This window comes from Manacus candei, unplaced genomic scaffold, assembly GCF_025592945.1.
Source record: "Manacus candei isolate 608988 ecotype Guabito, Panama unplaced genomic scaffold, ASM2559294v1 h1tg000019l, whole genome shotgun sequence".
Taxonomy (NCBI): domain Eukaryota; kingdom Metazoa; phylum Chordata; class Aves; order Passeriformes; family Pipridae; genus Manacus; species Manacus candei.
Window position 1 is genome coordinate 4,575,921 of NW_026138067.1, and position 16,089 is coordinate 4,592,009.

At 40.9% G+C, this 16,089-nt stretch overlaps 2 protein-coding genes across 5 annotated transcripts in view; one reads left to right on the forward strand and one right to left on the reverse strand.

The window, feature by feature from the left end:
* The window catches only part of SPAG1 (sperm associated antigen 1), a 45,879-nt gene extending 40,793 nt beyond the window's left edge, over window positions 1–5,086 (forward strand). The window contains exon 20 of the mRNA XM_051785205.1: window positions 1,572–5,086. Coding sequence (XP_051641165.1) covers window positions 1,572–1,574 — 3 coding nt within the window. The 3' untranslated portion in view covers window positions 1,575–5,086. The remainder of the gene's footprint in view (window positions 1–1,571) is intronic.
* A 121-nt stretch (window positions 5,087–5,207) lies between these two features.
* The window catches only part of RNF19A (ring finger protein 19A, RBR E3 ubiquitin protein ligase), a 54,931-nt gene continuing 44,049 nt past the window's right edge, over window positions 5,208–16,089 (reverse strand). For 3 of the 4 annotated variants that reach the window (XM_051785207.1, XM_051785209.1, XM_051785208.1), the window contains exons 6-10: window positions 12,828–12,942; window positions 10,660–10,821; window positions 9,921–10,134; window positions 8,396–8,620; window positions 5,208–7,422 (exon numbers count right to left, since the gene is read on the reverse strand). In XM_051785207.1, coding sequence (XP_051641167.1) covers window positions 6,735–7,422; window positions 8,396–8,620; window positions 9,921–10,134; window positions 10,660–10,821; window positions 12,828–12,942 — 1,404 coding nt within the window. In that variant the 3' untranslated portion in view covers window positions 5,208–6,734. The remainder of the gene's footprint in view (window positions 7,423–8,395; window positions 8,621–9,920; window positions 10,135–10,659; window positions 10,822–12,827; window positions 12,943–16,089) is intronic. The other variant, XM_051785210.1, reaches the window with a different exon arrangement.

Here is a 16,089-nt window from a genome sequence, read left to right on the forward strand (position 1 = left end):
CAGCACTGGTCTGGTGGCTAAACAAAACGGCTCAAATTTAGGCCATTTGGAATTTTAATGTCGTTACTGTGGAGATGGTAAGTCATAGTAGTCCTTTTGTCAAAGCTGGCTCACCAGGACCTTGTGCAAGGAGAGATGTGTTGTGTCAGCTTTGCCCACCAAAACGCTTCCTGCTGGTACCTGATGTGCAGACAGGTGCCAAGGTTGTCACATGCCAATGCTACTCAGTTACCTGGCCTGGCACATGAATAAGGTGCAACAGCAGGCTCATGTTTGTTGTTGAGCTTCCACCTGTCGTGAGGAGCCTGGATTTTCTGCCAGATGGATACCTGTTCCCTCTGCTGCCTGATCCAAGGCCAAAACATTTCAAGGGAATGATAAGCAGTTTGATCACATTTTAGGCATCATCCCAGAGGCCAGCAAGGGGATGCTCTTACCCAGCTGTGCTTGCAGGCACTTCACCTCCTTCACCTGCCCCACAGAGCGCATGTTAAATGAACAGCCTGGAGCTGGAGACAGGGACAGGAATGCTACAGCAGGAGCTTTGCACACAGGTCTGTTTGTGGCTGTCCACTCACTCTTGGACACTTCACTGTGCAGGACACAGCTAAGGAGCAGCAGGATAGATTTGCTCAGTGGTACAGTCCCACTCCCTTTGGGCTTCCCATGTGCTGCTGCAGTGCCAGCCCTGCACTTGTCCCCATACTGACGCAGTGCCCAGCCCTGCCCAGTGCCGGGCCAGCACAGCTCAGCCCTGGGTGGCCACTCTACACTTGCAGCTTTCTGTGCTCCATGAGAGCTGGGGGGAACAACCTCAGGTTCTTTCTGCAGAAGTGAAGCTGAACAAAGTCATGTGGCAACCCCAGCGCAGAGCCTTTGCTTGCCTTGAACACTGCATTTCCCTGCTCCAGGTGGGGATTGCCATGATGAGGGACAGTGCAGAGTTGAGACCCACAGCACATCCCTGTCCACAGCGACCTTCAGCAGCAGCAGGGCCTCTATCACCCAGGAGGACAAGAAACCAAACTTCAGGATTAGAAAGTGACATGAAGGGAATAAACAAGCCAGATTTAGCATAGAGGGGCCCACAGCAGGCAAGGCCTGCAGCCCTGGAGACAGAGGGTAGGGAGCAGCACAGACATCCGAGGAGGGAGCACAGCTGGGCACGGTCACCAACAAGCATCTGTCCCTGTGCTTGTGGCTGCACTCCAAGGCCTCTGGGCAGCAGCCTCTCACCAAGGACAGAGAAGCTACCACAAAATCCTAAACTCCATCTGAAAAGCTGTTGCAATCTTTTTACAAAGAAACAAATAATAATATAATAATATATAATAATATGAACATAAAATCTGTCTCCTCAAAAAAAAAGACTTTTTTTTTTTTGCACAGTGAGTTCCCTGACAGCTGAGTTGGGTCTTGACTCTTAAGATTTTGAACAACCTCAGAGACAACTCTTGCTGCCCCTAGTTCTCAACAGCACTTTAAAATATCTATGGTTCAATCTAGTTAAGTATATGAGACAGACTGCTATGGTACTCTGTTTTTGCAATAACTTTGAATTTGTCTGAGAGTGACAAGGAGGAGATCTAGAGGCAGCTACTCCAAGCAGCTCTTTCAGCACAGCCCAAGGTGTTCCTTCACAGCAACAGAATGCACCACACAATCCAGTTCCTCTACCAAAAAACCCTTAATAAAAAGCAGCACAGCCCAAGGAAATGCTGCTGTGCACTGAATTCCAGCTCAAGTGAAAAAGGAACCTATGTCTGGCCAGGACTTGTCACAGCACCTTTTCCAATTACATCTTCACAAGATGGTTTCATGCCCTCACAGATGCTATTCCACCTTCTCAAGTTTCTTTCAGCAGCATTCAAAACCTACATGAAAACTTTATATCTCCTTATAAAGATATTGCAAAGCCTTATGCATGACCTGGTAGATACTTGCCAAAATCTCCTCTTTGGAGGCCAAGAGACTGCCCACAAGTTACACTACACTGTGTCTATAATGCTGGCAATAAACTAGACCTACAAGAATGGCCTCTTCTCCTCCTCTCTAGGGAAAGTATTGCACAGCCACTGTTTTGCAGAACTAAAGAAGAGGAGATGGCAACCCATAGTGGCATTGAGGAAACCAAACAATTTTGGTAGCACAGGCAGCCTTCACACAGGCAAGCAGGACCATACAAGACTGTGCCCCTTCCTGGGGAAAATCTGGGAGCTCTTCATGTAACATCACATTCACCTGTCCACAGTCTATACCCCCAGTTTGTGTCTTATATCCTTAATATATAATCATGTGAACAGCAACAAACCATAAATCAAGACTAAAAAGGATTACAATCTTCAGAGCCATCTTCCAAGACCTGGGGGCCTGTTGGGCACAGAAGTTCAGTGGTTTGTGTATCAAACTCCCCCTGTGCCTCCCAGACAAGCTTCTTGGTTACCAGGTACCCCATGGCCACTTTTCTCTGTTTTTCCTACCCTGTGAGACTGAGGGTAACAAAGACATTGTCACCACTCTGGGATTGTGCTTCTCACCAAGATCTGACCTGGGGTTGTTTGCCACTCACGGGGAGAACGTTTTGCTCCCACAGCACCACCATATTATTAAATCTGAAAAGACCAGGGGGCTGTCACCTTCGAGGCTGGCAGGAACAGCAGTCAAGGCGGTAACAGTGCTCTTCAGACCTTTGTAATTTCATAAAGGCATTCCAAATAAATATCAGTGTTATTTCCAAAGTTTCTGCTCAAGATTGCCTCAATTTCACCTGAATTAGATGGAATATTAATGTTTTTTAAATTCACTAACTCTAATATTTTTCAACCTTCTACTTGATTTTCCTTATTAAGAATTATTACCCATGAGAGTGGTGGCATTATTAAGTATCTAAACTATCTAAAAATCAATTTGAATGACTTGAAGAGACGTAAGTCAGTCAAAAATGTTTACATATCAGTAAAAAGTAATCAGCTCCTACATTCAAGTTTGTGAAATTGATTCAATGAAAGGAAGAATAAACAAGTCCAGATGCTTTACTACAAAAAAAGCATATGCAAATATCATGAGGAAAGCTTTTATGATGGCTTTTATCTATCTAAAATTGTAACTATCTCAAATATTCTCAGATATAGCAGACATTAAAATAAATTTCCTCAAGATCCACAATCTGACATGAATTAGTCAAATTGGCCAGGGAATCATGAAAAAAAATTCTAAGAAAGAACCCCTCTGTTGGGAAATCAGATGTAAACTTGATCTTTCCTGTGGTTTATTTCAATGAAAGAAAAAGGTACCTTTTTAGTTCTTACACTGGTAGCTCTATAAATAAGAGAAGCATCTCCTGCATTAGTGTATTAATAGAAGGGTTCTGTCTTCTACTTTTTTATAGACTCAAAATAAAATTCAGTGCATTAAATTTATTGGTGCTTTATTTATTGCTGTTTAGACTGCCTTACACATGAAATATTACCTCTGAACGAAAGAAGTCACAAAAAGAGCAGCGAAACAGCTTTCTGCTAAAAACTTATCCAAAAGTGAACTTACCTTACATGTTATCTCTTAATGTGGAATGTAAAACTGTCAGATTATTTCAGTGACTGAAAGTAACGCTAACCTATTGATAAAGTTTACTTACAAGAGTAAACTATATTTCCAATTTCCTGCACAGCAGAATTGACTTGAGAAATTAAAAGTTAGGTTTAAACTCACTGAAATGGGTCCACCTCCCAGTTCCCTGCTGTCAGCACTGGGTTGCACTGCTGCATATTGATGTGTGAGCCATTTCATGGGTGTACTGGATAAAGCCAAATCACACATTTTCAAAGCTTGAGACATCAGCAATAACTTTATTGCTGCTGCACAAGACATCAGACTCAAAACTGAACTGAAAGTAAAAACCAGAGGGGAGGTTCACCCTCTGCCCTATTGCACAGAGCAAATAACATCTGGTTTCAGAAAACTAATGGAAGTGCCTTATGAGATTGCACAAAACTTCACTTCCTCAGAGGTTAAAAACTGGAGGTCTTGAAGGACATTCACCTCCAAGGTGAAAGTCTGCACATGCAGTGACAGAAGCATGACTGGCTCACTGAGTCACTGCTGTTCCACTCTCCAACTCTGCATAAAGAACCAATTAATGCCTCAGTTCATGACTGTAAAAGAGAAATTTCTATATAGGCCTGAAAAATTACATCAGAATTCACCAACTGGCATCAGATGATCAAGAGCAAGTACTTTGTTCAGTTAATGCTGATCTTAATTCAATACATCTACTTCTCATTAATTGTATTTCTTAAATGTTCGTACTGGGGGAAAAACTATCAACCAGGAACAAAGGACAAAAAGGAACTGCTAACACCAACCCCCTACAAAATACAAGATTTATGTTTACTTCCAGTTCAGAGTCCCTGACAACAGGGCAAAAATTGCCTGAATGCCCTGCTACACTTTCTAGAGTATGTGGCTTCACTTACCCTATTTCTTATTCTCTCTTTGAGCAGCTGTCACTGGAAATGGTATAAATAATGCTCTAATTGTAGTTTTAGAGTTGACCCAGCATAAGAGTTACTCTCTTGTTATTCACTCTGATGGAAGTACAGCTTACATATGGGTTTGAGATGAGGCAGATCCAGCTCTGTAATGCAACCCCATTAGTTTTACTTTCTTACTTCCCAAGTAAGTGCAGGTGAGAAAATGAATGCAATGAACAGGCAGTTCAGCCAAGCAAAACCCACCAGCTGTTACCCAGAAACTCTGGCCAATCTGTGGTGTTTCAGAGCAAACTCTGTGCAGGTTATGTGAACTGAAAGAGCGTCACTTCAGACAGAGAAGAAGTTTAGCTCAGCAATCTGATCTGACTTGTGCCAAGATGATGCAGTTTTGTTTGAAGAGTAATATGCTCATGCCAGAGCCGCATCCCTCTCAGAAAACCAGTTACTGTCCTGCCTGCCAGAGAGGCAGATCAGATTTCTTTTCATCTTAGAGAAGAGCAATGAGGTTGAAGTCTTGTACAAAATGCAACTGACTTTTGATCTTACATTTCCAAGTATCAGAGCATTCAACTTTCAAAGAACACCTAATAAAATAAAAATGTTTAAAGGCAACAAGAGAGGAGAGCAGTCAGCAACTTGCAGGAAGAAAAGCTCCTGCTGGGAGCATACACGTTTTCATAAGGCTGATCAGCACACTAAATGACAGACCACTAGAAGTCAGTATTTAGACATTTATTTCAGATATGCAGTTTACACGCATATTATTGAGCAAAACTGAATTGCAAATATACAAATACTGTAACAAGCATTACCAAATAACATAACTGGCACTAGTGTTATAAGCCTATTACTGAAACTGGTGAGGATAAGTCATGGAAGAGGACTGCAGCTCATGGCATTTTCTTTTTTATCCAACCAAACTTCCAGTAGCACCATAATGGCAATACATGAAACACAAGACAGAACATTGTTAACTGTTTATGAGATTCACAATCGTTTTTTCCATTTTAGTGAATTACTTAGCAAAAAACTGTTAACAGTACAGGCGCTTTGGCCAACTTCAGCTTGTGTTCAGCTGTGTATCTTTCATGTGCGAAAGAAAAAAAAAAGCCAGCATATTTGGAACCCATCTTTGCACTTGGGCAGTCATTGCACTGCACTTAGATTCTGGGACTGAAGACAGGCATGTCTTGCAAAGAGATGTCAAGTCCACTAAAGCCTGAGTGAGTCTTTGGTAGGCCAATAACTCTATTATATCTACCACAGTCATTTTATTCGCTAGAATTTTCTTTTGTGATCCAAGGTGGCCAAAGAGGACATTCTGGAAAACATTACAGTAAAATCCTCAAACGACCAGGCACTTCAAACCCAGTCTTTTCCAAAGGCACCAAGAATTGATGGGGCACCGATTTTCCCCCTAATGAAAGGTGACTGCATCTGCTTTTCTACAGTGTTTATAAGTCACTCGATTGTTATTTTACAGTTTTTATACACTATATAGTAGCCTTACCTGCCGCATGATTGGTTGCATGAATGAATAGGTAACCCCACTGATCTTCCCAGGTAACGTCTCCACCATATATGAAGTACCAAATTCTTTTGTTTTGAAATTATGTAAAATGCCAAAACCCTGCTCAAAGTGTACACACATACAAACACTTCTGACACAGGCTACATCCATCTGTAGATATGCAGTTCATTCTACATGCACTCTAAATATGGTGTGTCCAGTTATGAAACAAAATTATCATTCCGAATATTCACTATTGAAGTATGTTTGTAGAGGTCTTTGCAGGTCTTCTACTTCCCTTAAATTTAAGAGTTCACACAAGAGTGGTTTTAAGTCACAAATGCTCAGCTAATACCATTTTATCCCAAACCCCATATTTTCCAAGTGAACAGTGCAGGACATATTATTCATTTCAGCATTTAACATATTAAGAATTTACCATTTTTTCTCTAAATACACCAAGTATATGCTTTCAAGCAAAGTTGTGGCAAAAATACAAAACATGGACATATTTGTACTGCTGTAATGCACTTGGTTAAAGCCTGCACGCCTCTTCACACAGGTTGAAGATCCATATGAAGTATTTTGCCTTATCAGACAAGTATATAGAAAATGCAGTTGTATTAAAACCTTCCTTTCTGCTGGTCACCTGAAACTTACGGAAGCCACTTGTAATTCAATCAGCTTTCAGACAGGGTTCTTTAGTGGCAAAGATTTTTGCAGCACTTACAGACTTAAATTTCAGTCTGAATAGCAGTGCTTAATTCCACAGCATGTTGTGAATGATTGTTGTTTGTTTCTTTCAGTGCTTCACCAACACCTAAATCTACATCTGCTGAAGATCCATTATTAATGCTTTCCTCAGCAATGTAACTCAGCTGTGGAACATCAGTGCTTGGGGCTGTTGGAACAGGCACAGGGATTCCACTTGGCTGTGGAGAGTTTTCCAAGCGATCGTTTTCCACCTCAGGGAGAACACTGACTGTAGTAAAGCGAGTGTGATAGTCGCTGGAACCATGGCTACAGGAAGTTTTCATACTTTCCATATCTGAGCAACTAAACTCAGAGAAATGACTGGAGTGCGAATCTGCTACAGATGGAATACTATCGCTGAGAGAGGGAGAGTCAAATTCACTGGAGTTTGTGCTTTGCTGTTCCAACAGCTGAGCATCCATGTCCTCTCTTGTCTCATTAATCTTCATGCTGCTCTTCTTTCTCAGTTTACCTTTGCACTTTTTCCCCGCCGTGTTGTCCTTAGACCACTTGGCGGCGCCGGACTTGCCCTCCTGCGGGCCGGCGGAGCAGCCGGCGGTGCCGCGCCCGGCAGCGCTCCCGTCCTCCACGCTGCTGCTCCCGCTGTGGTGTCGGAACTTGGCTGGCTTGGACTCGATATCCACCTGCACCTCCAGGCTGTTGCCCTCCCTAGAACAAGAAAGAATCCACGAGTGTAAGTGGTCATCTAAGCCAGCTAACATGGCAAAACAAACTCTCAAAGCTTTTCAACATACACAGCAAAAGTGAGAGAGATGTATCTCGTTTTAGAGAAATGTTTAACCAAATGTGGTAGTTTGGCCTAGGCCTTCCTTGGTGACCAGTTTGTAACCAAGGAAGGGTCCAGATTTACCCAGTATTCCCTACGATTTTTACGTAAGCCAGACTATAAGAAGAAAGGAGGAGAGGCCTTCGCTCTCTTTCCTCCCGGCGGCTTTGGAGGTGCAGGTTCCCTGCTGTCGGGTCTGCCGTGCTGGGGAGCGAGGCCTGGTTGGGCCTTGCCGACCTTGGGAGACAGAGGTTGCTGGTGAGCGTTCCAGAGCGACTCTCGGTTGTCCCAAGGAGAGTAGTGAGCCATTTCCTTGCTAACTCTTTTAGTGGATAGATATTGGGCTACTAATTGGGATATATATATTTTATTTTGGTTTTGTTCCTTTTCCCTTCCCCCTTCCCTTTCCCTTGTGAAAGTGTATGTATTTCAATTGTATATAACTGTAACATAAGTGTAAATATATTTATACATATTTATATATATATCACTTTAGCTGTCTCTCTCTCATTTTGGGTTTTCTTAGTTGTTTTTCTCCCTCTTCTCCCTGAGGTTTGGGGGGGGACTTCTTGTGGTAAGGTTTGGAGACTCGGCAGGGAGCCAGCTTCAAACCATATCACCAAATAAACAGCCCAAAGGAAAATACTAAGTCTGAAAGACCAAACACTTACTAGAGCTGCAGTGATGGTGCCCCTCATTGGAAATAACCTTGGCAAAATGTAAGCACTCATAAATTCCATTTGTAATTTATGGTTTCTAAGTATAATCACTAAAGTAGAACAGCTGAGGCATGCTTAGAATATCCTTTAATAAGCAAGGCTTATTAATATTCTGTTTTCACCACGTTTCTCTTACCTGTCCAAAGGGATGTAGGAGTTCAGAATGGATCCTGCCATTGCTTTGGTACTGGCATTGTCACTAACTGTTCCCAAGCTAACTGTGCCAGATTCTCCACTCAAACTGTATCGTTCTTTCTGCACATCTGCTTGTACTTCCAGTCTTTGAGAGAAAGAGAGAGAGTTGCATATACTGCCACAACAGTTAAAGCACAGTAGCTGAAAACTAGTGTCATCTTGCAGACTGAAATAAGTAAATAATAAGTCAGTAGTAAGTAAAGTTCATGAGTTACTCCAATACAGATGTACATATCAACACTATGAAACAGGTTCTCTCTTCCCACTGTCAAAAATGACTATTTTTTTGATTGAAAACAAACAAACAAACAAAATCAGATTTATTTCCCAACAAAGCAAAATGTTATATTTTAATCAAAGGTTCTGGATTCTTTCCCTCCTGAGATTTACATGGACAACTTCCAGGTTTAGCTACGTTTCTTTTGCAGATAGTGCACTATACTTCAAAAATGGAAAAACCAATCATAAGGGTACATAAGTTCACGACTTGATAGTTCCCATGTTTCCCCTGCTGCAAAATTATTACTAATCAAATAACATGCAGGGAACTGTGTTCTGTACTCTGCTTTTCTTGTATTGTTATCAACTGCAACAGGAATAATAGAAACCTCAGCAATCTTAAATTGGGCTGAGCAGATAAGCCAGAAAGCAGATTACAAGTTTTTTTCCAAATGTCTTGTTTATCTATGTTCTAACAGTGAAATAGAAGTGGGTTTTTTTGTTTTGTGTATACCTCACTCAGCAGTCACAGCTTGAAACATGTGCTCCAGCATAGGGGAACTTTTGATACTATCCTTCACTCTTTATTCTATATAGACTGGACTGCCAAATTACTCAAAATGAGCAGTGTTGGCACCTGATTTAAGGAGCAAATTCCACCCTGAACCCTAAACATTAACAATCCTTTCTAGACACTCCCTTTCTCTTCAGGGTGCAGAAGAGCCAAGAAGCCGAAATGTCCAAATTCACAGGAGGCATTGAGCACTAAGTGACAAGAAGCTGCCACCTGGGCAAGGCCACATACTCAGCTGCCTCCCCTCCTGCCTGAAGTCCATTTGGAATCCACACTCCATCCAGGTGTTCTGAAGGCAACAGAACAGGGCTTGGTACTTGTAGACTACTGAACAAGTCAATAGTTCTGACTTTGGGGCGAGATGCACCAGAGAACACAACTGCATAAGAGGTGCCTCCCTCTGACTCCTGGGTAGAGGTAGCTCTCCTGGGAAGCAGGAAACAAGATCTCAGGCCTCACTCACCCTGAACAAAATTCAAGCCTTTCTTGGAGGATTGTGGTCAGGCAGGATCTCTTGAAAATCAAGTAAGTCTGTCAGGGATGAACTGTTTATCTCCCAGAGACAGTTCCCTTTTAATAGGAACCAATTTCAAAAAAACAAAAATCAGAAAACCCAGCAATACCACTTCTGCCTCCATGGAGAGCAGGACAGCGTGAAAAGGTCCCGTCTCACCTGTTAAAGCAGTTAACCATTGCGCTCCCCGAGAGGCTCCCTGTGATGCTGGCCCCAGCCAGGGCCATCGTACTCGCCGTTTCGCTGAGGTTGTCTCGGATGGCTCCTATCCTATCCATGTGGCTCCCACTTGCACTTAGGCTGCCAGTCAGTCCTCCAACACTTCCTTCTCCTATGCTGGGGTTGTGTCGTGCCTCTGCCACGGAAGTGGTATCTAGACAGAAACAAAGACGGCTCGTCAGTTATGGAAGTAGCATTTAGTTGTTTCTAGAATGCAACCATGGAAACTGTTCCTGAAATTGTGCTGAGAAGAAGGATTTGTAAAACATACTGTCACAAAAAGAGAACTTTGGGGGAAAACAAACAAACAAACCCCACAACCAACCACAAATAATTAAAAGAGACACCTTTCTTGGAGCTGCTATAATGGTTATGCCTGACATCACATGCTTAAAATACCAACAGAATTCTGAAAGAGCAACACTAATGCTATCTTGAAACTTTTACATACGGAAAAGACTTGAGTCTGGCTTTGATTAAAATGGGCAAGAAAAGCTTTAATGCTTGTATTACAGCCTAGCCCAATATGACAGAGAGACACGACCATGACCTGAGAAGTGCTCTTTTCAGCAATGAGCAGAAGCAGCTCCAACTGCAAATAACTACTCTAGTATCTAAGGCAGCAAATACAAGTCACAAACTCCATATTTACAGAAAACGGAACACTGAATTTCCTTACCTACAGCTGCATTTGTTCCACCAACATTTATATCATTTTCATCATCAAATTCTATTCTGACACCTTTTCCATTGCCAGCTGACACACCACAGCCCCCACTTCGGCAGAGGGAAATTGGAACAACTCCATACACATAAGCCAGCATAATAGGAACACCAATACCTACAGAGGAAAGTACAGTCTTTCATTAAATGTGGCTTATATTTTAGAGCCTTTCATAAAGGCAATTTCATTCTCTATGATTACTTAATATTTCACACTTGAAAGAGGTCAGGAGGAAGTAAAATTAAGAAATATTGGTAAATCACCGAGGAGGAATTGACAGAAAAGTACTTTCAGCAGGCAGAACATCCTGTCAGCACTGATAGGAAGGGAAGCTTAATGATTGATGAATTAACACTTCCAGTATGTCCATACCATCTTTTACAAACAAAATTAAAGTATTTAAAGGTTCATAAAAGCTCCACTGGGGACTGTAATAATGTTTCACCTGAGAGGAAAAATAGCAGAGCTCTATTTCAAACATTATTCAACTAAAAATGTTAGTACCTCTACTAATTTAATAAGGGGCTCATTTTGCATCCAATAAATGCAGACAGGGCTTTGCTATCAATTTATTAGGACTTAGCATTATTATTACTCTGGAATCTTCAATATAAAAGTAAACAATTCTGTGGAGCAGGGTGGCAGCAGTAAAGGGACACCAGGGAAAGGAACTGTGGGCTAAAGCGCACACAGATACACGCACTCCCATTCCACTGCTTCTAGGGGACTGTGGAAGTTACTCCTTTAGCACATGAATTAAATCATTCTGTGGCTTTGCTGATGGAAATACATGGAAGATACAAAAATGGCAGACTGAAAAATGGCAAGCTGGCACATTCTGAAAATGGACAGAAGCACAACCAATAGAAAGACTCCTCAGTCTAATCTAAAATAAAGGTTCCAATTACAGGAACTCCCCTTCGCTAGAAATTCCTCGTTATTGCAGGAGAAAATCCATATTCATTATTTTGGAAGCCATATAATGCCCTGAGACCGGAGACCACGTGTTAATAGCAATGGGGCAAGAGCAAAACTCCACAAAAAAACCCCAACTGCTTTGCCTGAAAAGCCACATTTATCCCCCTGTTCAGAAGTAAGAAACAGCTTGAAAGAATGAGGTAAAGCAGACCTATAAATGCAACTATCAGACTTCGTGCCCCACTACGTGTTTAGCAGGGATCTGATACCACAGCTACAGAAGAACAATGCAGACTGACACGAGAGCAGGTTTTATGACTGGCATATCTGCATTTGCACAGTGGTCCAGCATTGATAACAAGCTGTTTAAAGCCACAGCTTTGGGGCCAGTTTGAACCATCACTTGCTAAAAGCAGCCCTGCCTTCCTGAGGTTATTCATTCCTTTCTGAGCATTGCTTCTGGCACAAGGGGGAACACTGCAGACACGACCACATGTTCAGGAGACTGATCCAGCTTAAAACTAAGTGGTGCGTCTTAGTATGAATCAGTTATCGACCCCAGCTTTTACTGTGCAACTGTGAAGATGCCTGTGAGGCAACAGAGGAGAGAAGCAAGGCAATGCCTGGCAAGTCCACTCCTTCCAAAAAAATCTGGATTTATGGTGATCTTGAAATTACTTGAGAAGGTGAGAAGTATTTTGTAAGGTGCAGCCAGATTTTCCTCAAATGCTACCCTCAACAATTGTCATGAGAAAGAATGTGATAACAATTCAAACTGACTCCCAGAGCAAAACAAAAAATTTTTCAACTACTGTAACGCTAAGTGTAAGAGACACTGCATTGTTGTTCTGCTTTGAGAAAAGTTTGATATGAAGTTTCTAAAATACAAACAGACTCTGTGGAAACAGTTTTTTCTTGGTCATTTAGAAAACCTTTAAATACTTCACTCTTAAAAGCCAGACACAACAATGTGGAAACTTCAATTTGCAAGATAAAAATTACTTTTAATTCTTCAGGAAATACTGCATCAAAATCAAGTACTGTATTCTTCATTCTGCCCCAATAAATATATAACCTCAGACTCCTCCTTGTCTCAGTTCCTTCACCTATAAAAGGAAACTACAGCGCTTATCTCAGCTGTGTTATTCAGGAGTACTTCTTTTTCCAAGGTGCTACCAAGACATAAAATAGTAGTATTTGCTTACCTACAGTTACTGCAGCTACAACTGGAGACACAATTACAGATAAGGTTACACCACCTGCTATAGCCAAGTTTCGCTTGTGCTTTGAGATGTCTTTGCCTTCGTATCGATTGTGAATCTTGGAAGGAGAAAAGAAAGGGTTTTTAGAGTATTATCATCAATAATACATTGCTGCAAGAATGGAAGAATTGACATCATTTGGAATCTGTACTCTTCTAGAGAGATCACATTCTGTGTCATGATTTATTTCTCATCTCAAAGAAAATAAAATTTATACAGATCTTAACTTTAGGCAACTACTTAGAAGTCCTCCCATCCAGGAACTAAGCATTTACTTTCAGCCTCAAGTTTGAAGAGCTACATCATTGAACAGCTTTGTTTGTTCAATCATTACTCCAGCTTACATGGCTGTGAAAAGCAGACAAACTTTAAGGATAAACAGACACATCTGATCAAACTGACACTTCTTATTCCCAGTCATCTTTCCCCTGAACAATACAGAGTGAAACTTCCACAGACTACTAGATCTATGGAAACAGGCTGACATAGCATCATGAGACAGTCTCCACCAAAAATAACCTGGAAGGAGGGGAGAACAAGAACTCCGTTGCTTCAGCCGTTGAGACAGGAAATGTTTTTGCAAACCTGAGCCTTAGCTGTGCTACTGTTTACTGATGTATCTGCAAACCAAACCTCTTACTGATGGTTCAAGTCTGCAATAACTCTGAAATGTGACTGCCTCAAACTTATCTGCCACAAATCCCACATGAACCTGAAAGGCCTTCAAAGATCACTGTTTCGCAGAGATTTCCCACTTTTTGTGCATTTCATTTACTCTCTCTGGGAATATGGTCTCTCAGGGATATGGACTTTATTTGTTGTAGTTCTCAGTTAAGATATAATTACAAAGGAACAACAGTAGCAAGATCTTAATGGCTGTCATAAGGCTAAGCTAATACTCACTCCATCCAAGGAGGAACACAAAAGGCAGTACCAAGAAGATAATGACAAAAAATGAGCTGGATGTTGTGATTTCTAAATTATCATGTTACTGAATGTTGTGTTTTCTAAAATATTATCTCAATTAGAGATTTGGTAGAGTAGTTCTCTTTGGAATAAACAAAGTATTTGTTCAAGCAAGACAGGCCAGGAAGGGCAGAGAAGGCACTGTGCTTCGTGCAAAGAGAATGCATTTACTTGCTCTGAGGTACATGATACAGAGAGAGAAACACAGAGTGAGAGAGCATTTGAATATGAAACATGTCTATGAATTAAAATGGAAAAACTGAACATAAACATTCTCTCACAGTATGAGTGTGTAAAAATTACAAACTCAGGAAAATCAAGTTTCACAGGGCTCTGAGCAATTGCCAGGATCATCTCAGGTGCTGAATTTTACTGTTTGGACAATTTTAACTCCCAAAACAGAAGGCATACATAAAACGAACAGAGATATCCTTAAAGGCTACTGGATTCCTTAAACATAAAATTACAAAAACCAACATAAAGGAATGGAAGGAAGAGGTTATAGAGAAGAAACTGATTGAAAACATCAGGACAGAAGGTTACACTGGTAGAAATTACTATGAAATAAGAATCTTCTGAATATTGAGTAAATAATAAAAAATAACCAAGCAAAAATACTAGACCAGAAGAGAGATTTCAATAAACACAGAAAACTGCTAGGTTACAAGACTTATATCTATAATAATGGAGCACTAGCACTTCTCTGTCAAAGCACAAGCACAAATTCTTCCAATGAAGCAGACAGACAGTGTTGTAAAAGAACAATGAAGCTTCCTTTACCAAAGCAGCAGCAGCAGCATTAAGAAAATAGAAAGTGGGTCAGATTACTATGAATGGGTATAAAGGAACCACATGAAGGTGTCAGGCCAAAAATCAGAAAGGTTAAAATAGAGGAGACAAAAAGCAAGGGACACCAAAGTCAAGGAGAAATTATTCTACAAGTACAGTGCAAGTAAGAGGAAGACCAAATTGGATCAATTTGCTGTTTAACAAAAAGGAAAGACAGCCAGCAGATGAAATTGGAGACATGTTCCTATTTTTTTTTCCCCTTCAGTTGTCACTGAAGATCAACTGTAAGCCAGATGACTGGTGACAAAGAAGTAAGATCTGTACAAATGCAGCAGGTTAGAGTGTACTTACATGAGCTGATCTGAAAAATATCTCAGCAGGCCCAATATCAGAGTCACTAATAGTAATTTTTGAAAACTATTATTCGTAGAGGATGTCGGAAAAAAAAAATCTAGGAAAACTGGAAAAAGTTAAATGGCAATGGTAGTCTCAAAAAGATGTAAAACAAGAAGCTGAGGAATTAAAGACCAGTGAACTGAACTTTCATTTTCTGAAAGCTGGGAACTTGTAGACATCAAAACAAAGACAGAAAATAAAGAGGTAGCACTGATTTTTTTCAAGTAGAAATCATGTCGAATAACTTTCTTCTGTGACAAGGCAACTTGGCCTTGAGGATGGGGAGAAACAGATGTCATGCACGGACTTTAACAAAATTCTTACATTCTTGTATGACACTCAACTAGGTTATAATGGTCCAGACTGAAAAAATGGACGAGAGGTAGCTACTATAAAGCTTCTTGTGAAACTACAGAAAACATGTGAATAGTCATTAGGTTCTTTTACTACGCAAATTGAAATTCCTAACTCCATACTTTTTCCAAGAGATACGCCCTGGATCCAAGAGTATTGCACATTTTCATTAACCTGGAAGACTGAAGGAGAAGAATGTGTTTGTGTTGAAATTCAGGCCAATACAATCTGGCAAGGTTGCAAGAATGCCATGAATTCATGCCAGTCTTGAGAAGTTGAAAAAATGGTCTGAAATTACTAAGATGCAGCTGAATGGTTATGAATTCAAGACTACCTTTAGGAAGAGGCCAATTGCCTAAATTAGCAGTATGGTGGGAAAGCCATGTGTTTTAGAGTACACAAAATGAAAATAGCATGTTGCTGAGGAAGAGGTAATCATTAGTTCATGTCACAGGATCACCCTTTCATTTAACTCCACAGTAGTAACGCTTCGTCTTCACTGCTGTATTCAAACTAGACAAAAGCAAAGGTGGTATGTACAACTACAAGGAAATCCAGAAGAGGAGAATCAGATGTCTAAACCAGTATGTTTTCTTGACAGTTTGTCAAGAAAAACTAGAAGTGCTAAGTTTGTTCAGAGAGAGGAATGAAAGTGGACTTAAAGCATCATAAAATATGTGATGGCATATTGCAAAGCAAA